This window comes from Dendropsophus ebraccatus, chromosome 7, assembly GCF_027789765.1.
Source record: "Dendropsophus ebraccatus isolate aDenEbr1 chromosome 7, aDenEbr1.pat, whole genome shotgun sequence".
In the NCBI taxonomy this organism is placed as follows: Eukaryota; Metazoa; Chordata; class Amphibia; order Anura; family Hylidae; genus Dendropsophus; species Dendropsophus ebraccatus.
Window position 1 is genome coordinate 71,544,589 of NC_091460.1, and position 21,172 is coordinate 71,565,760.

A 21,172-nucleotide genomic window follows, 5' to 3' on the forward strand; every position below is an offset into this window, starting at 1 on the left:
GTCTCTAGTGTTGGTGCAACATACCGCAACAAATATTGGAATGGTGACAATTCTATTACCAAAGAATTATGTCACTTTGTGAAATCAATGACTTAATTTCCTTGGATTTATATAGTTCATTAAATGAAATGTCACCCACAAAAGAGAAGGTCTTGCAGCAAGGAAGCCAGAGTGTATTATATACCACAGAAGGTGCGGAGTTACAGGTAGGCAGGCTGGATATATCATTAGGTATGTTAGGATCTGTGTCTAGAGGTAAGAGAGGTTCCAAAGTGTCATTCTCTAAAATAGATTTTATACACGTTTATTATTCTCTTAGTGGTCTGCAAACCATTGCACTGCACATATCCTGCATAACAAAGTATGACCATTATCATATAAACACAATATGGCCACATCATGGTTTCTGTATTACAGCCACAAATTGCAAACTTGCTTTATATCACATCTACTATGGATTTGGGTTTTAAAAGTTATAATGACAGGTACACTTTAAGTCTCAATGTTTTTAGTTCAGTGGTGGTATAGCAAAGTGTCTGGCATGCAATATGTTTTTCCTGGAGACGGGTTGACTGAGGAACTCCCTCTTGTACATGCTAAATGTATCCCTATGAATTGTTTTTTACATGATGGAGAATACATTACTATACCTTTTCTATTTTCATTGTACTTCAGTCACATGCAATATATGCCATTGTGTGCCAATATAGTGGGATACAACAGAGCCTTTCTGCTGGAGGCATACTGTATGTTGGACAATACTTCCAACATATACATCTGATGGCTGTGAAATACTGTATGTGAACAGAGTATAATAATTGTCCCCTATTTTTGTAGTGACTATGGCAAATACTCAATAACTCCTGTTCATGGTGAATATGTCAGCATGCATCATAATGCTAGCTCAGATATTCTCTTGGACTGCTTCAGCGGTGTCCTCTTTACTAGACATAAGTGTAACTAGAGCATGCGCGAGTCCAGTCATTTAGAATTTGAATACCAGTGGCTAAAGAAGTTGAATGCAGCCCTAGGAAGCCCTGGAAAACATGGATACGTATAGTATCCCTAGTTGCGCTCATCTTTACTCCTTCCCCAATAGGCCCAAAATGGTTTAATAACAAAAAGAAAAGCCTATTCATTCATAGCAATACACTGCTTGGATAGGGGTAGGTTCACTTTAACTTCCAACGTAAAGGAAATACAAACTTGTACAGTTCATTTTCTTTATATAAAGAATATTGTAATAACAGAGAATTTATTACCTGTATAATCCTTGATGTCATAGAGTTTACTGACAGGATTGTTGTTCTTAAACATGTATAAATTAAAGGGTGCTGGATCTTTGCCAATTTTCTTCCATATTTCTATATCAGGTGTGGTCCAACGTCCAGCCAAGATATCATAGTCTCTTTGTCCAAAGTGTACTAGTTTTGTGAGGGAATCATACAGACCTCCATGGAATCCTATCACCAGCTGAAAATCTGGGTTAGAGTCAAAATATATTTCTCCAAAAGCAGTGTACTGGACGTGTTTCAGCATAAGACCATTACTACTGAAGACCGCCAGAGGAGTGCCATTGTTATCTGAGGCAATATAAAATTCTTCGCCACTGCTTATTTCCATGGCAAAAAGGTGTCCTTGTAGGTCATAATATAGGCATGTGATTTCAGAACTGGAGTGGTTATATACATGAGTTATTCTTGAAGGATAATTTAGGTCAGCATAAAAAAATTGTAGGTGTTTCCCAAGGCTGGTCTTGCTGGATATTCTACGCCCAAGACCATCGTAACGATATATAACAGTCCAGCCACTCCCTTTGCTGTACACTCTGGTGAGAAGACCTTTTGAGCTGTATTCAAAGATTTCAGTCCCTCTCTGGCGGAGGAAGCCATCTTCATCTAGGCGATACTGAACGTCACCTAGTCTAGTTATCCTGTCTCTCAAGTCATAACGTAGAGGTGTTAATCTGCCACTGTTACTGGGGTTCAACAAATGGAGGTTACCATTGAGATCATAATTGTATCTCCACATAATCTTCTCATTCAGTAGAACAGTTTGAAGCTGGCCATCTCCATCATATTCATAAGCATATTTAGTCGTATTAGCAAAAGGTCCAATTTTAATTTCCCGTTTTGTAACTCTCCCCATGCTGTCATACTGTATCGTTAGCCTATACATTTCTGACCTCAGTACATCATATCGTACTTCCCTTACGCGGCCGTGGGCATCAAAGTGTTTTGTGTAAGTCATCACAGCTGTTGAAATAACTTTGATCACTTCATAATGAAGAACGCCAAACTTTCCAAACTGGTCCATTTTACCAGATATATCATCAAATTGATATAATTCAATGGGCAAAGGGGTTTCGTTGATGACACCCTGCATGCTGGTGACTCTGAAGTTATTGTCATAACTGTAGTCAAAGCGTGCATTAACCATGCCATCTTCACTGAAGCGGAATATCTGACGATCTATCAGGGGACCAATCTGGCGGTATCGAATGGTACATATGAATCCGTCTCCTTGAAGGTTTACAGTTTTCAGTACTCCTGCGGTCTCATCATATGTAAAGCTGACTCTTGTGCTATCATAAAGAACTTCTGAGACCTTTGTTTGCCTCTTGTATTTATACAGAACCCTCCTTCCTGTTCCCAGGAAAGCAGTTTGAAGTAGTAGTCCCTCTTCGTTGTAATCCATTATAACAGAAGCATTACTTTCTGGTGGGTTATATATGTTTCGGTAATAGCCAATGGAGCGAATGGTTTGCATTGTGTGCCTGGCAACGCTGGGCATTGTGATAGCGGACAGCCTGTCCAGTAAGTCATATTCGAAAATATACTGCCGTTGACTGTGAAGCAGCAGGACCATTGTCTAAAACAAAACAAAAAAAGGATAATATTCTCCATGATGAATTAAATAAACATACAGAATAATAAGTACTGATTTTGTGCAAAATATCATTAGGCTTTTCACTCGAGAAAATAATTCTCTCTTTTAATTGAATCATCCTTGACCCTACATGTTGTTTGCAATTCTCTGCTTAATTTACTGGATGTTTTATTGTATCATTTCCTGCAATTAGTAGCAAGAGATTTATAATGTGTTGGTTGTTTTGATTGTGCCATTCTTTTGTCAAGCAGAAACAGCCAGGAAGCAGATTGTCAATGGTTATGGGCAAGTCATGTGTAATAACTGAGACAGAAGTGATCTTGGCAATGGTGGCAGTATTTCAACGGGATGCAAGGAATGCAGTGACTATTTAATCAGACCTAACTAGGTTCACATATATCTTCATAATGATGGCACGCCTAACCATATATACATCCAATAAGTCTTCACAGCGCTATTTGTATTAGAAACAAGAGCCTTTCACTAATTACACTATTACTTACAAGACACGCTCCCCATTACATTACAGAGAATGGGTGCCATTCACACACGTCTCATTCACTGGATAATAAACCATCCTCCTCCTGCTCTGGACATCGGGCCAAGCACCATAATGGCATCTCTTGACCAGAAGCAGGTTGCAGCTGTTTTTTAAATCCTAAACTGTGTTTCACGCTGACAAGAGACAGAGTCATAACTATATTCCCTCTGTTCGTGCAGTCATCAGATATTTAAGTTCAAGTATAGTTTTGCGATTTCTGCTGCCATCATGCAGATACCTATTGACATGTTCTCCTGCATTTTCATGCCATTTGGAGCGATCAGCCACTTCGCTTCCACCAACAGTTGAGTTTGGCCCATTCTGTTATTTTAATGGTGTGCCTTTTGTGCTGCTTAGGGAATTATATTGAGTTGTGACAGATTGCAGAGTTTGGAAACACAAGGACTGTGTATGTTAATGACTGTCGACAGAATGAGAAAAACTGGTAACCCAAAATGTGCTGTACTGCTAAAGTAATACTTTATATTGCTTTCTGCTTGAAAAAAAAGGCTACTTTGTTGTTTACTCTATCGCCACTTCAATCGTAATATTCCCTAAATGGCTTTGCAGAAGTCTACTAAAAGTCAAATACTATTAGTATGGCAAATGGGGATACTTTAATTTCATTTTTTCCACTTAGCCAGGCGTATTTTTCTCTGCTGTGATACACAAAAGAAGCCCTTCAAGAACAAGCCTGTATAATTTTGATATATAAAACAAGAAGAATGTGAAATTGCTCTGGGTGTTCTACAAGCATGGCATAAAGTATGCATGAAGTACAAGTTTAATAATACCAATATTCCTGCTCACACATACATTAAGCAAGTTTTATTTAACTGCAAAAAAAATCAAAAAAACAACAATAAGTGGATAAAATCACCCCTGCATTGCTCAATCTGCTTAACTACAACTAATGTCATAACATTATATTCCATGCCAATTTGTATAGTATATGAAGCTTTTATAAGTAGCAATCATGGAGAAGTTAACTTAGGCTAGGTTCACACTGCGTTTTCAGCATCCGTTTAACGCATCCGTTTTTTGCAAAAAACGCATGAAAAACGGATTGTAAAAAACGGATTCATTTGTGTGCATCCGTTTTTCCATTGACTTCCATTATAAAAAAAAAAGGATCCGTTTTTTTTGGCGGACCAAAACGGACCAAAAAACGTTGCTGACCCTATTTTTCTGGACGTTAAAAAAAAAAGAATCCGTTAAACGGATGCTGAAAACGCAGTGTGAACCTAGCCTTACTGAGATTTACAGTTTAAAGTTTTACGACCAGACTAGGGATGAGCTTACTATTACTAGAGGATAAGTAGAGGAGCTGAAATCTGGCTGTGAAAATCCACTCCTCTGCCTATAACTACGAATTAAGTGGAATTTATCACTGTTTGTGTGTTTCAAGTGTTTTTTTTAATTATTCTGTTTCAATATACCTTTAGGTGCTCCATTGATTCCAATATGATATATGCATCATTTTTATGGTCCAATTTTTAGTGCTTTTTTGCCATGTAAAAAATTCTTTGTGTGCTACAAGTTCAATTCTTCAAATGAAATCAATGGGACCACTAAAAAGAAAACTTTGAAAAAAAAACCTTCCAAAAACCTAGTGTATTTCATTGTTTCTGCCTTGAAATATGTGCATTCATTTCTTATTCTGTTTTACGTGATCTTATCGATCTGAAACATACCTTTTCTAGGTAAGTATAGCTCCAGGTCTTGCCATCAGCAAATGACCTTGATACAATCCTGCCCTGTCCATCGTATTCAACTCTTTCACTTGTGGATCCACGTTGAATACTGGCAATTTGGCCAGTGGATGAATATGTGACATTAACAGACATGAAGTTGGTTCCTGGGAGCCACAGGGTGGGATGACCTGCGCTATCATAGCCAATTTTCAAGGTGAATTTTCGATGGTCATCATAGATCTTTTCTGTCTTCATGGTTCGATCATAGTCAACTGAAAGGAGGTTTCTGCCATTTACCTTTATAAAACAAATGAGAAGGTTCGATAAATCAAAGAGCTGAAGCACCAGGCAGTTATTGCTTCACAAACTACCAGCTTTTTGTTTAGACACCATTTACAATGATTGATTTCCTTTGCCAGTAAATTAATTTAGCTACTACTTGGTATAAGTGTACGGCATTAGACTAACTGCTGTTTTAAAAGGTTTCATTAAGCACACAGACAGCCTGGCATTTGTTCAACCTCTTCTAAATTGAGGTCTTTGGAATGTAGTCATCTGTTAAAAAAGACTAACGTGCATTAATTGAAAAGTTTCATAAGCACGTGTATGTAGGTATATGTAGCGAACGCATTCATGGACAAATTCACGTTTGTTAGAGAGACAGCCGAAAGATAACGTAAGCATATGAAGAACTGGTAACCGCCGTCTTTATCTGACTTTATTCTCATCAATGACACGAGACAGAGATAAACTATCTTTGAGTCTAGAATTGCGCAGAGTGAAAAATAACTTGTCACATATTATTGATGCTTTGATATTACTCAAATATTGTGATTTACAATTAAATGCATAAGCAATTTGTTTTTCTTTGGAAAGCACTCTAAATGTATAATGTGTGGGTTTGTTTGTCATCTTCTGCTGGAGGGGGGGGTTTAATGACTGTATTAGTCTTTCAAGGTCAGCAGTCATATAGCATCTTATAATTGCAATCATTCACTTGTCAGCAAAATGGCGCTACTTGTTTATTTCCACGATAGCTAAAACACATATAAGATTATTTTTATAGCACTGTACGCTTGCCATCTTGGCAGATTGTTTGACACATGATTAGCAAGATTGTACCATCGGGATAGCAGAAAAATTAGCAAAGCTGCCGCAATAGGGCTTCAATAGAGGTGCAAGAAGTATCTACCTATGTATGCTTCTAGTTTCATACACACTCGAAATTTAGTTTTTTGCTGTATTCATACAGAATCATGGAAAGTCCTTAAACCCCTCTGAGACATTGGAAGACAGCAGTATTCTAAATCAAATATGGTAGGTTGGGGTCTCTGTTACATATTTTTTATTGGGATCTAGAAAATCATCTTCCTGCTTAATCACAAGTATATTCTGTTATGAAATATTTTAATGTCATACAAACCATATAAATGCTAGCGTTTTGAAAAGATACATTTGCATTGATGCTTTGCGCAGTTTGGAAAGGCTAAGCTGTTAAGATATGTTATTTAGAAAAAAAATATTATCGCTATTACAGTTTGCATGATAATTAATTAGTTTACACTGACACTGGGTTTTCACGCTTTTTCTTTTGTATCACAGTTACAAGTATTATAATGTTTATAGAATAGAAAACAGATCTGCAAACAATTACAATATTTGCAGATTGTCATGTCATATAGTATACTGGGCTTTAAAAAACTTAATTTTTAAGATTTAAGTTAAGAGATAAAGGTATAGGCTTGATAAGAACAAGAAAACATTCTCACTTGCATTTTTCTGATGAACTTTGCTAGCAGACAATGCTTTTTTTTAGTATAGTGTAAATTGAAAGGAAATATTTCATTATCTGACTGGACAGTGTAGGGTCAGTTATGAAAATCAGCTCTTGTCAGGTTTCGAAAGAGCACAAGATGGGCAAAATAGGAGAGTACAATTGTTTGCTTATTTCCCTTATTTCTTCGCTATGAAGACCAGATACTGTACTGTATATGAAAACAATAAAAAGGATATGTGTAACATTTTAACATTTTGGCTTACTCTGAGTTTTCGACCAAACACATTGACCTTTCCCTGTACTTGTTCTTTTCGGAATCTCCACTCCACCAAGTTGTGGCCATTCTCTCCTGGTAGAGTCATGTTTCTTTTTGTAACAGTTGGATTGGCAGGCCCTGCTAGAATATGAGGTTCTGTCTGGAAATGCAGATCCATTCCATTACCATAGATAATTCTGATGGAGCCATCATAGCCAACCTGGTAACTGTTTCTCAGCTGGTCTGGAAGAATAATGGAATCATAAAACATTTTAAAGGGTACTTAAAATAAATGGTATATGTCCCATTGTATAAAATGGTATTCAAGTATGAAAAACTCATGCTCAACACATCTAAACAATCTTACAGGTTTCAAATGGGTTTATAGACAAAAGAATGGATGGTACAGGAAAAAATCCATGCTTAAATGTTCTTTAGCTTTCATTAGGCTTTCATCTCTCGACCCCGTAACTGTAGGTGTGCCACTAAAAACAAACAGCGAATCCTTCTGAAATCACTTTACGTTTAATGTGTGAAATGCACTTACCTTGAACCATGGTATAAAAGGAATCAATCGAAGATAAATTGGAAGTAATGCTGACTTCTTCCTCTCTGCTGGATGACTCTATATCTACTGTAATGGCTTTGTCCATTTCTCCATGGAGATTTGTGACAACACCCGTTGGGAATGTTACATTGGTAAGACGGCCTTCACTGTTGTAACTACAATCGAGAAATTCAACATATGGTTTTACTTGATGAGCTAAACCACATTCTATAAATCAGGCAAAAAACATACATGAAAAATTGTTAAGGATCTTTTACACAAATTCATTTTTAGGTGAATGAACTTTCTATTAACCTGTGTAAAATTACCAAGCGATCAGTCGGGGAACGAAGAAACCCCGATAAACATCACAAGGACAGTGGACCATGGCAACGTCAGCACACGGCGGTGCTCAGTTTCGGGACATCAGATCCACAGTATACAAGATGAAATAAGAAAATGAGACACCGCTTACTGAATCTTTGTGCTTCTTTATTTCTAGTAGAAAGCAGGATACATAGCAGCTTGCAAGGACACCAGCACCCACAGATTATTTTTATAGCACTGTTTGCTTACTGTCTTGGCATCTGTGGGTGCTGGCATCCATGCAAGCTGCTTTGTATCCTGCTTTTTATCTGGAATAAAGAAGCCTGTCTCATTTTCTTCTCTTGTCTGCTAAATCATCAATATCACCTGTGTAAACAGGTGATGGGCAGGCATCAATGATGATGTTAAAGGGCAGCACAAACAATTCAGTAGTCCTTCATGCAGCCCAGATAATGACTGAGCCACGTGAAGGCACAGTAAATCAGCACCAATCAGCAAGATGGCATCTGTGCCCCACTCATCCGGGGGGGGGGGGGTTAAAATTGACAGGAGCCATGTAGGAGTCTAACTCTGCAAATTTCAGTTGGTAATTTTACTTCATTAGGGTGTGTGAACCTGAAGCTCAATTGGACCTGAATCTGAAGACCAGTGGATGTACTGTAAATCTCACAACATTGACACACCGTAAAAGAAAATATCCTGGGGATAAGAGGGCATAAATAAAATAAAAGCACTTTTGTAATCAAAGTGATAGAGACTACAGCCAACTGGTCCTTCTTTCTTTAGGCCAAATAGCATTGTACACAGTATTTATATAATTTAATGTATTAATAAAATAAATTACATATCAGAGAATACTCATTGGATATATGAACAAATCAAATATTGGCTCCTATCTATGCCTGGTGTATAAAATATCATCAGTGAGATTCATCAGAGGATCCCTGACATCCAGATTAATATGGATAGAAGAATGTTAGACGTCAGCACCAATACACAGTGTCATCCTAAACTCGGCCATTTGCAAGACTGCATCGTGTTCCAAAAAGCCCATTCAATGTCATTAAAAGGCATAATACTATTACTGATGCAGTACTTGGCACACACAGGCATAGCTATAAATGATCAAACTGGATGGAAAAATAAAAAGTCTATGAAGCATTAGCTGGGCATAGATGGAAATCTTTATGCCATAGATGGCATGTTGTTCTACCCTTTCTCTTTACTGTGTATTTTATGACACACTTTTCTTAAGGACTCTTTTATTATTACTGAGCAGCGCTTATACTCTTTTATATTCTACACAAGATAGAGTATAATTATGATTAGCTCAGGTATTAATGCTAATGTGACTTAGACAAAGAAGGATCAACGCACACAATGACTGCTAAAGCAATGATCGGCCTTCTTAAAGGAGTCCTCTGGGTTTACTCTAAATAAGGTTTATTGTTATTTTGTATCATAAGTCCTTCACTTGTATAGTTCATAGCTACAAAATGTAACCTCATCCATACACATACTGGTTGTAAATAAGCAGCACTGTCCTGCCAAGATCTGCTCTTAGGGAATTCATGCTGCCTATATTAGGAGGCAAAAGCATATACAGTGCTTGATTTAATAAACTTTGACCATAAAAATCCAAAGAGCTTCTTTAAATCATTTCCCATTTTACTATTTTTCTTAAACTGATAAAAAAAAAATTAAATAAAAATATGAAAAAGTCACGCTTCACGCTACATTAAGGGAAAGTCCTATCCTGAATATCATTTTGTTTAAAAAGGTCTAAAACTCAGTTCTGATTAATTCTACCATATACTTTATCTTTATAGAGGTCAGAGTTCTGATTTTCTGACACAGAGCTCCAAATCCCTCGCTTCCCAGCCAAACGGTAACATGAGAAAACTCTGACAACCTGCAGCCATTATAAGAGGCAACTAACTGCATACAGTTTGTACATAGAATACCAATGATAGCACACAATGCAAGGTGCTTCTAAGCCTCTCCTAATGTATCATAGAAATGTCACATCTATTTAATTCTATTTCCAGTAATTAAATAACTTGGTAGAAAAAATGTCAATTGATCTATTTTAACACTACAGCTTTTTTTTTTTTTTTTTTTTTTAAAACCTTTCCTTGGGGCAGTCATATTGGAGGCACACGCTTCCTGTATTGTTTTAGGAGACAGCAGAGAGGGGTTTGTGTGTGTTTTATGGCAGCTGTGATGAATGGAAGTTTTTAAATAAATATCATAGATTATCACAGTCTTCAAGAAATAATGCACTATGGTTAGAGGTGTTGTCCAGGGGGAAAAGAAAAGCCTGGGGGTGGTGTAAAAATAATAAATAAAGCTATACTATCATACTCAGTCCTAAATGGCTGTCATAATGACAATGCTCTTAGTCCTCCTCTGGTCATTGCTTTTTCCTGGTTCCTGTGACCATGCCAACCTTCTCAGCCAAACCTAGGTGAGACCCTAATCACCAATGACTGGCTCTATGGGGTCAACATGTCATACAAACAAGGAAGAAGTTGTGACCATAGGAGAATCGGGAGGATTGGCTTCCCTTACCCAACAACCTGTTTATTGTTCTCTGTAGACACTAAAGATCCCATACACCATATACTGTTGTCAACCATACACGTTTGGTCACCCGTATAAGGTGTACGGGACTCTTCCAAACGACCACTGACAGATTATGTTGGTGGTTATAGGGGTTATGGAAAATCACTGTCCAACCCCTTTGTTCTGGGAGAGATAAGCTGCAGGGAGAGCTCTCTGGCTGCGGCTTACCTCTCCCCTCCCAATAGAGAACACTGCAATGCTCAGCCATGCCAAATGTTTCTGTATATGAGGATTCACCTCAAGAGAGCTGTCATATTGACTGTCTGTTCCAAATTATAATTTATAAAATTTATAGTGTGCACTTAAAATCAAACAACCTGACACACTAATGGTTAAGGTGGATCTCCTTTATTCAAAGATGGCAGCCAATATGTATATCCTGCCATATGTCCTTCTACTAAGGCTTGTGTCAGTAATTCATTGGCTGATGTACAAGAACAGTTACTTGTATAGCGCTAGTGTTTACTTACATACACTTTAAGGAATGTGAACATTCAGCTGTTGGTTATTGAAGGTGTATTAAGGGTGCGTTCACACCTACAGGATCTGCAGCAGATTTGATGCTGTGTTCAGTTATTTCAATGAAATCTGCTGCAGAAAATCAGCTGCAGATCCTGTAGGTGTGAACGCACCATAAAGGGGTATTCTGGAGAAATAAGCAATGAATAAACTGCATCATTAAAGGGGTTATCCAGCACAAAAACATGGCTACTTTCTTCCAGAGACAGCCCCACTCTTGTCTCCAGCTTGGGCGGGTTTTTGCTGCTCAGTTCCATTGAAGTGAATGGAGCTTAATTGCAAACTGCACTTGAACTGGAGACTAGGGATGGTCCGAACCGAGTTCGGTTCGGGTTTGTACGAACCCGAACTCTCGTAAATGATTCCCGCTGTCTGGCCGCTCCGTGGAGAGGGTGGATACAGCGGGAGGACCGCCTGGAAAACTGGGATACAGCCATACCATAGGCACGGAGCACCCAGACAGCGGGAATCTGATGCCGAGCGTTCGGGTTCATACGAACCCGAACCTCGGCAGTTTCGGACCATCCCTACAGGAGACAAGAGTCGTGTTTTCTCTGAAAGAAAGTGCCCATGTTTTTGTAGCACTGGATAACCCCTTTAACCACACATTACCTACAGAAAATTGCAAAAAATATTGAAAAATAATAAAAATTGTTTCTCAATATTTTACATACCAAGGTTGCTATAAGGGGCTTCAATATTTTTCTTTGCTAATTGTAGTCTTGATATTTAAGTCCGTGTTTGTAACACAAACAGGATAAATAGATTATCTTGTGTATATATGGACAAGCACTTTATAAATGACCTCTTTACTGCGTTGTTTATTAAGGCTTTCTGACCAGTTCTCCTTTGCCAGGAAATCCAGTAATGGAATTCCAGAAGATTAAAAAGATGGTGGCTGTCACCGAATAAGGGGGGTCATAAAAATGTAATACATTACAAGGATGCTTTTTTGTGATTTATACCAGTGGGGAGCATAGTGCATGCTGGGGAATGACCCTTTAATACCTGCTTAGTAGATTTTCAAAACCTAAAGCAAGAAGAATGGTTTAAAGGTGGAGTATTCAATACAGTGGTCAACGGGTGAACAGTCTCAGACAAAGAATCATAACATATAGTGTGCCAACATATTCTGCAGCGCTATACAGAGAATGCACTGGCATCACATCAAGGGGTAATGAGAGAATATGAGCAATGTCTGCCCCAGGCAATGAATGATTAGTATCCAATGGTAAAATAAATCTATTTTATTTGTTGAAGACTAATAACAAGTACAGATGGATATTGTATTCACACAGTGGTAATCACAGATAAATAAAACCTGCTGCAGCCTTGTGTAATATAATAATGAACTACATGTGGCATAAATAGAAATTAATAAATCAACAAATCGTCAGCTTAGCTACCAATGAAAAATAATATAGAGAACACAGCGCAAAAAGTTCAGCTAGAAAAAAAAAAAGAACTGTCAAATTGATCATCTTTATTCTGCCAGATCTTTTTGTCTAGCTCCAGATTTATTATACATAATAAGATGGGTTTGATTCAAGAAGGTTTAGAGTGAGTGTCCAGTAAGGAGCTGAAAATCCATATAAAGGCCAGTATGTATAAATTATGCTGAGCTGATATTAATTTCTATTACAGCAAAGGTAGAATGATTATAACTTACAGAATACCGAAGCACCAATGAGTATCAAATGACTGCTACGCATATCCTGAGTCAAATAAGTCTTTAAAATTTTTAAAAATTGGACCATGACCTTATATTGATGATTTATACTGGGGTGTCAAACTGGTGGCCTACAAGTTGCAATCAAACTACCCATTTGTTTCACATCCGTGGTCTATAATGTAGAGAGGTCATCAATATTTATTTAAAGTGTACCTGCCACAACCTCGAATAACCTGAATAGCAGTGAATTCCTTTCTGCGGCCTGAAGTTTGCCCATAATTATGAACATGCTGAGAGCATAATGTGCGCAGCCCTCATTCTGATGCAATAGGGGTTGCAAGCATGAATATGAACACTCCAAGAGCGTAATGAGCCAACCTCCATTGTCATCCAGTAGGGATCGCAAGCATGAATATGAACATGCCACAAGGGTAATGTGCGCAACCCTCATTCTGATCCAATAGGGGTTGCAAGCATGAATATGAACACTCCAAGAGCGTAATGAGCCAACCTCCATTGTCATCCAGTAGGGGTCGCAAGCATGAATATGAACATGCCACAAGCGTAATGTGCTAACTTTCATTCTGATCCAATAGGGGTCGTGTGCATTACGGTCTTTGCGTGATCGATGTGTCAAAAAATGTTTCGACTCATTCAAGAGAAGGACTCACTTTGTATATTATTGTAAAGCTGAAATAATATTTAATATTGTGATGTGGAAAAACCTGTTCATAGCATTTTTGTTCTGAAAATAAGTATTTCCTTTGTATTAGAAATAATTATAGGTCTGTCAACTTCATTTTGTTTTGTTGGCTCACAAACCTTGATGAATCTGTCTAGCTGGGCTGATGTTTCTTATATCATACATATCATATAACAGGATTTATGGAAAGAGCAGAGGAAACCTGCACATCTGTGACAGCATCTCCATTTGGTTTGCAGCTGGATATGGCCACTGTGGGACACTTTGCCTAGCGGAATGGACATCAAGGGACCCCAACTATCCTGATAGGTGATGGCCTCATATTATAGGTAGGAGTTCTAGAGAAACCTTATTCTCCTGTCTGTCTTATCATTGTCCTAAAACTGAACTTAACATAAACCTTGTCAACCCTAAAGCTTTAATTGTACACAGGTCTGTAACATACGAGGTAATCCGATCTCTCCCTAATGATAAACCTATTAGTTTTGGAATTACTCTCCTTTGTATTTAAAGTAACCTAAAGTAGAAATGTAGAGAAGTAATGCAGTATCCCTGCTGTATTTCCATTACTTGAATAGTCATTCATGGTGACATGGTAACACTGCTGAAGGGGAATCGAATTCCCAATAGCAGTTGTCCTTGCTACCATCAGATTCAGTTACCTTGTGACTCTTTCCTACTACCTTACTTGGAAAGTTATAGAAGTATTGTTTATACTCTACACTGTCTTCTGAAAGATATAGGGTCAGTCTGTGGAAATTGTAAATTACCTGTGGTAGCCCGATTTAAATTGAAATACATTAATGAAACACATGTTATGTTATTTTATGCAAAGTACAATCGAATTGCAGGTATAACTAAGCCTCAAAACAAGACCACACAAAGTCCCACTTCACAGAGCCGAATGTAAGGTAACCTTTCCCTCTGTAATAACCGAGCGATACCATTTGATTTAATCTAATCAGCTCATTAGTGACTAGTGCCACCTGTTTGCCTTCTATTGCAGCAATGCCAACTTTGTGGGGAAAAAAGGAGAAGAAAAGCACAAAAGAAAAAGTAATGAGATGAACACAAATTATATGGGAAGAAACGCCAATCTAGCTGAGCAAATTAATCAAAGCTTGTGAGCCAACGAAACAAAAATATAATGACAGCCTTCCAGCTACAAGGCCTACAATTACGGGTATTTAAAAACTATTCAAATGCTTATTTTTCGAAGGATAAATGCTATTAAAAGCTCAAATAACTAATAGCGACGTGTAACTCATATTTCAACTTAACTATAGCCACTGTACGAAAGGGTTATCATCAGTAATACCAATGGCAGTAGAACAAAAATTATGGTTTTTACCCACAACTTTAGCTGCCTGAAAAAATTAAAGCTTTTGAGTGCCAAATATTTCAGGAAACTGTATTGATGCTTGGTTTACTTATATTTTTTCATTTTTTTATTATATGTCCCTTGTTTACACAGTCCTGTATAGTGGTACATGGCGTTTCGGTACTGTGGACGCAATGTCATCATATAGAGCATCATTAATGGAACTGTCCACAACATTTCATCTCATTAGGTTACATTTGTATTTTGTAGGAAGATAAACTGTTTATGGGACTAACCCTGGTCCTCAAGATCCACTAGGGAAGGGAACAGCTGTATGTAGTTGCCTTAAGTTAACCTTAAAGAACCAATGATCTTGGTAGAGAATTTGTAAATCAACCGATAAAGATAAAATACTGGTGAATACAAAGGACTGGATTTGACCATCATAGTTTTAAAGTGACACTGAAACTTTTTGCATTTTGCATCCAGTAAAAAGTGATCTTTTATCATCTGCAGATTGTGCTAAGTGGGCAGGACTTCACAGCAACTGTGCCACTTAGCCCCGTCAACAGTACCACCATAGGCCCCGCCCCCTCGTCCTCTAGACGCCCATTGGTATGGGGCGACCTAGAGGGGCTGGGGCCTAGACCTTTAGGCCAGCCTGTTCCAATGGTCAGCGAGGGGTAGGGGCCTATGTGCCAGTGACATCATGGAGGGGCGGAGCCTACAACAATGCTGTGGGTGGGGCTAAGTGGTACGGTTGCTGTGAAGCCCCTCCCACTTAGCACAATCTGAAGATTATAAAAGATCACTTTTTACTTGAACAAGCACCATCACGTATGATGCAAAATAAGGTATGAAAACTGCAAAATTTACCCTTTACATCTATGAAGAGAAGTCATAATGCAAAAAGGGGGTGACAGTGTCACTTTGGGCAGTGATTCTGCATCGTCATTGGTGTAGCATGGTCATAGAGTCAGGAATGGAAGCGTATTCGGTCTATGTATAGTGAAAGTGCCTGGCCACAAGTTATGTAATAGATCAGTAAACAGGGGGTGATCAATGTTTACTAAACTGCTTAGACATATTAATACAGCTTTAGGACCCCATTCACATTGGGTTTTTACCATTCGTCATTCATGTTGCGTGTAAGAAATGAAAGCTTCAGTCTATAGAGGTCCATAATCAGGGGTCAAACGGGTGACTAATAAGGATGTAGTAACATAGTAGTAACAGTATCTCTCTCTCTCTCTCTCTTTACAGTAGGAATCTCTATTGATGATATATGCACTAAATTATTAATTATTGTAAACGAAAGGAAAAAAAAATAACCAAGAAGGGAAGGCAATGGGAAGTAGATTGAGGTGGCTAGAGTGTCCTGTACACAAAACAAGGAAGTTGGTTACAGCAGTGTACCCTCAAGTGATGTTTTGAGGATTTACATGTGCTATAATTATAGTCAGTGCATCAGGTATCACCACTGCAGTTCTCTATGTGGGATGGTACTTGAGGACTGAAGTTGAAAAACGCTGCATTAGGCCGGGTTCACACTACGTAAAAAACACGGCCGTATTTCATACTATTTTGCAAATAACAGCAGTTGTTTGCGCAACTATGTCCATTATTCGCATAATAACGGCCGTTGTTTATGCAACTCCGGCCGTTAGTATGAAATACGGCCGTGTTATTTACGTAGTTTGGTTCACACCCAGTATGTTTCAGTCAGTATGGTGGTCCTGATATTGAAACCACATCCAGGAGTGGATTGAAAACACGGAAAGGCTCTGTTCACACAATGTTGAAATTGAGTGGATGGCTGCCATATAATGACAAATATTTGCTGTTATTTTAAAATAACGGCTGTTATATAGAAATAATGGCAGTTACTTACTGTTATATGGCGGCCATCCACTCAGTTTCAACATTGTGTAAACAGAGCCTTTCTGTGTTTTCCATCCACTCCTGGTTGAGGTTGCAATATGAGGACCAAATACTAACTGAAATATACTGTGTGTGAACCCAGCCTTACAAGATGTACACCAGGCAGGACACTGGACTGAAGACAACATAGCAGTTTTTATCAAAAGACCATAGAAAGGTAGTAAATTAACTGTACCAATGTATGTTCATTTATTAGGCGGTTAAAATGTGTTTCTTCGTCAGACAACCCTTCTAGTTAAACTGCTCAGTGCATCTCCCACGAAAAGTTATGATAGTATAATGCTGGAAAAGTAAAGTAGGGATTAGGGAGTATTAGGGATAGGGCAGTATAGAGCAGACATCTCCTGACTACTACTACAAAGACTGAGAGGCAAACATGTATAGCCAGCAGTGATTGTTATATTTAGGGTTTTGGAAAAATACATAATTCCAATTACAATTATAATAATGATGATAAAAATGATAATTCTGTTAGTAATGCCAGTATGTATGCAACACACACAGTATATAATAATAATAATAATAATAATAATAATAATAATAATAATAATAATAATATTTTATTATTATTATTATTATTATTATTATTATTATTATTATTATTATTATTATTATTATTATTAAGTAATAACACCAACATCCTCATCATAATCATCATCATCATCATCATCATTTTAAATAACAATATCCACTTAGCGCTGGCTTCTTTATAGAAAGATGGTATTACGCTTGTAATATTATTTAAGATACAGACGTGTTAAGCTTTTCTTTTAGCTCCTTTTGGTAAAACATTTCACAGGGATGTGACAGATTTTACAAGGTAATAGAAAAGTGAATTCAGGATGGCCAATGTTACTTCCAGATATTACATTGCTTCACTTATTACAGCAGCAGGTCAAGGTCACAGGAGTCCTTCCCATTATGTCTACATGACAAAGTAGGACAATTACACTGCTGAATGCCTTAGCTAGCCACACATTTAATAGGTCTATGGCAAAAACTATTGTATTAGTATGTCACACATGCATATAGGCATCACAATCATCCAAAGAGCATAAACTTTTTTAGATTACATACTATAAGTTAACCCTCTCTGTACACTGCTGTCACAGTGTACTCCTGGTTAAAGATGAAGGCTATGTTCACACTACGTTTTTTCCTCTCTGTTTTTGAAAGGAAAAAAATGACGTCCATCATTTTGCTGTTTGCAATGACTGCTGTTGGTACATTATTCTAGTTTGGGTTACTTATTGGCCTTCGGGCGTGTCTTTAATTGAAAAGTCCATTGAATTTAATAGTAAAAACGGTCAAAGGACAGTAAAAAAAGAAAGACTGTGTGTGAACAACTAAAAAATAATGTCCGATGCTTGCAAAAGACGTCCGAAAATAATTGTCATGATTAGAGATGAGCGAAGCAGCTGAAAATTCATTTCACGAGGTTCGCAAATTTTGGGTCGGATTCGATAATATTTGTTAATCGAATGCACACAAATCTTATTAAAACAGGCAAACTATAGTAGCTACAATACTGGGACTATGACATTGAGTAGCCATTTTTTTTCAACAGATGATGTTGTTACAGTGTCCAAAATAGGAAAATGAAAATTAAAAAAAAAAAAAAAATACCCCAAGGCACCGGCAGAGCTCAACAACAGTCTAGCCTGCTACAAAGAACCTCCTACTGCAGTCAGTGGTGTGGCAGCTTTTCTTTGTCGGCGGTGTAAAAAAAGACATGATGCTATTTGTGGCACCTGTGATCATAAACTTCTATGCGGCAGCACATGGAACGCCACCACCCAATTGCCTGTAAGAAAGAATCGGGACTTTCATGCCACTCACATACCATCGCACAGTCACGGATGTAAATAAATTGGGGGGTGGAGGGGCACTGGGAATGGAGGTTGAATTCTTTATTGTATAAAGGTTTGAAGAGGTTTGATGGGGATTTGAATGTGTTTTTATAGTATTTTTGTCACATGTGTTTTTCAAGACAGTACATTTAAGATTTACATGAACCGACTATCCAGTAATCTGACAAAGCAGGAACTCCACTGCGCAGGGTCACTGGGCTAACTTCAAGCACTGCACCCACAGACTGTTTGGAATGGACACTGAATTCACAGCACCCACTGACTGATAATAGTAAATTTTTTCGCAACACCGAATAATGCACACCCATTGACTAGGTATAATGCCCAGCCAGCACCCAGTGACCTGGTATAATGCCCAGCCAGCACCCAGTGACTTGGAATAATGTCCAGCCAGAGAATTGGTATAATGCCCAGTCAGCACCCAGTGACTTGTTATAATGCAAACATATTGACTTGGTATAGTGCCCACCCAGAAAATTTGTATAATGCCCAGCCAGCACCCAGTGACTTGTTATAGTTCCCACCTAGAGAATTGTTATAATGTCCAGCCAGCACCCAGTGACTTGGTATAGTTCCCACCCAGAGAATTGTTATAATGTCCAGCCGGCACCCAGTGACTTGGTATAGTTCGCACCCAGAAAATTGTTATAATGTCCAACCAGCACCCAGTGACTTGGTATAGTTCCCACCAAGAGAATTATTATAATGTCCAGCCAGCACCCAGTGACTTGGTATAGTTCCCACCTAGAGAATTGTTATAATGTCCAGCCAGCACCCAGTGACTTGGTATAGTTCCCACCAAGAGAATTATTATAATGTCCAGCCAGCACCCAGTGACTTGGTATAGTTCCCACCTAGAGAATTGTTATAATGTCCAGCCAGCACCCAGTGACTTGGTATAGTTCCCACCCAGAGAATTATTATAATGTCCAGCCAGCACCCAGTGACTTGTTATAGTTCCCACCTAGAGAATTGTTATAATGTCATGTCAGCACCCAGTGACTTGGTATAGTTCCCACCCAGAGAATTGTTATAATGTCCAGCCGGCACCCAGTGACTTGGTATAGTTCGCACCCAGAAAATTGTTATAATGTCCAACCAGCACCCAGTGACTTGGTATAGTTCCCACCCAGAGAATTGTTATAATGTCCAGCCAGCACCCAGTGACTTGGTATAGTTCCCACCCAAAGAATTATTATAATGTCCAGCCAGCACCCAGTGACTTGTTATAGTTCCCACCTAGAGAATTGTTATAATGTCCAGCCAGCACCCAGTGACTTGGTATAGTTCCCACCTAGAGAATTGTTATAATGTCCAGCCAGCACCCAGTGACTTGGTATAGTTCCCACCCAAAGAATTATTATAATGTCCAGCCAGCACCCAGTGACTTGTTATAGTTCCCACCTAGAGAATTGTTATAATGTCCAGCCAGCACCCAGTGACTTGGTATAGTTCCCACCCAGAGAATTGTTATAATGTCCAGCCAACACCCAGTGACTTGGTATAGTTCCCACCCAGAGAATTGTTATAATGCCATGTCAGCACCCAGTGACTTAGTATAATGCCCAGCCAGCACCCAGTGACTTGGTATAATGCAAAAAAGAGCACCCAGTAACTTAGTAACTTGTGATACAGGACACTGAGTTCCCAGCTTCCACAGAAAACCACCCACAATCTACTTATCTCCTTTCTGTCCTTATGTCTCTGAATGTCTCTCCCTGCTGTGCACTAACTGCCTGCTGCAACCTGCTCTCCACTACACATACAGCCGACTGCCCACCTCCAGCCGGCTGCCAATCACCTTATATAGAAGGTCAGGGGGAGGTGCTGACATCACAGTGGGGCTTGCAGATGATTGTATGGGTGCAAGGAATTATGGGTAATTCCTTGCTTTCACCAAAAGACAGTACTGTAAGCTAACATGTGCAGCCACCAATTTAGCTGCCATGTTTAGGGAATTTTGTTAACGAATCGCTGTGAATTCACTTTGCAAAATGAAGCGCATTGATAGCATTATTCACATTGCATTGAAGAGAATTAAATTGCGGCAAAACTAGGTGTCTTTTTAAACGTCATGTGAACATTTCTGGGCTATATACAATGCTGTATTTTTACCATTTTTATGGTCCCCTATATCCCCATTAGTTCACCAAATAAAGGGGCCACTGTACAAATTCCATAGGCACAGTTTAAAGTTTTCCATGATTTTGAATCCCCTGAAGCAACATTGATTAGATAATTCCGCTGGGGTTTCTCAGTGATAGGGCAGTATCGGCTGCTCAATGGCTAGCTCTCTTACATTGCAGCACTGAAGTTCTGGGTTCAAATCCAACTGAGGGCAACATCTGTATGTTCTCCCTGTGTTTGTATGGGTTTCCTCTGGGTACCTTCCACACTCCAAAATAAATTTTTGTGCTATATGTATAAATTACTAAAAGAATCATTATTATGAGACTTTTGAGACTTTCATAGATTGGCCCGTATGTCAT

At 38.5% G+C, this 21,172-nt stretch overlaps 1 protein-coding gene and 1 long non-coding RNA gene across 15 annotated transcripts in view; one reads left to right on the forward strand and one right to left on the reverse strand.

Moving 5' to 3' along the window:
* The window catches only part of LOC138797515 (uncharacterized), a 71,629-nt gene extending 56,902 nt beyond the window's left edge, over nucleotides 1-14,727 (forward strand). For both annotated transcript variants that reach the window (XR_011363943.1, XR_011363944.1), the window contains 3 exons: nucleotides 13,728-13,879; nucleotides 14,402-14,461; nucleotides 14,557-14,727. This is a non-coding gene — a long non-coding RNA (uncharacterized lncRNA). The remainder of the gene's footprint in view (nucleotides 1-13,727; nucleotides 13,880-14,401; nucleotides 14,462-14,556) is intronic.
* Nucleotides 1-21,172, reverse strand: part of TENM3 (teneurin transmembrane protein 3) — a 1,065,662-nt gene that overhangs the window by 11,902 nt on the left and 1,032,588 nt on the right. For all 13 annotated transcript variants that reach the window (XM_069977777.1, XM_069977778.1, XM_069977779.1 and 10 more), the window contains 4 exons: nucleotides 7,705-7,880; nucleotides 7,165-7,400; nucleotides 5,125-5,421; nucleotides 1,263-2,871 (listed from right to left, as the gene is read on the reverse strand). In XM_069977777.1, the coding sequence (XP_069833878.1) occupies nucleotides 1,263-2,871; nucleotides 5,125-5,421; nucleotides 7,165-7,400; nucleotides 7,705-7,880 (2,318 nt within the window). The remainder of the gene's footprint in view (nucleotides 1-1,262; nucleotides 2,872-5,124; nucleotides 5,422-7,164; nucleotides 7,401-7,704; nucleotides 7,881-21,172) is intronic.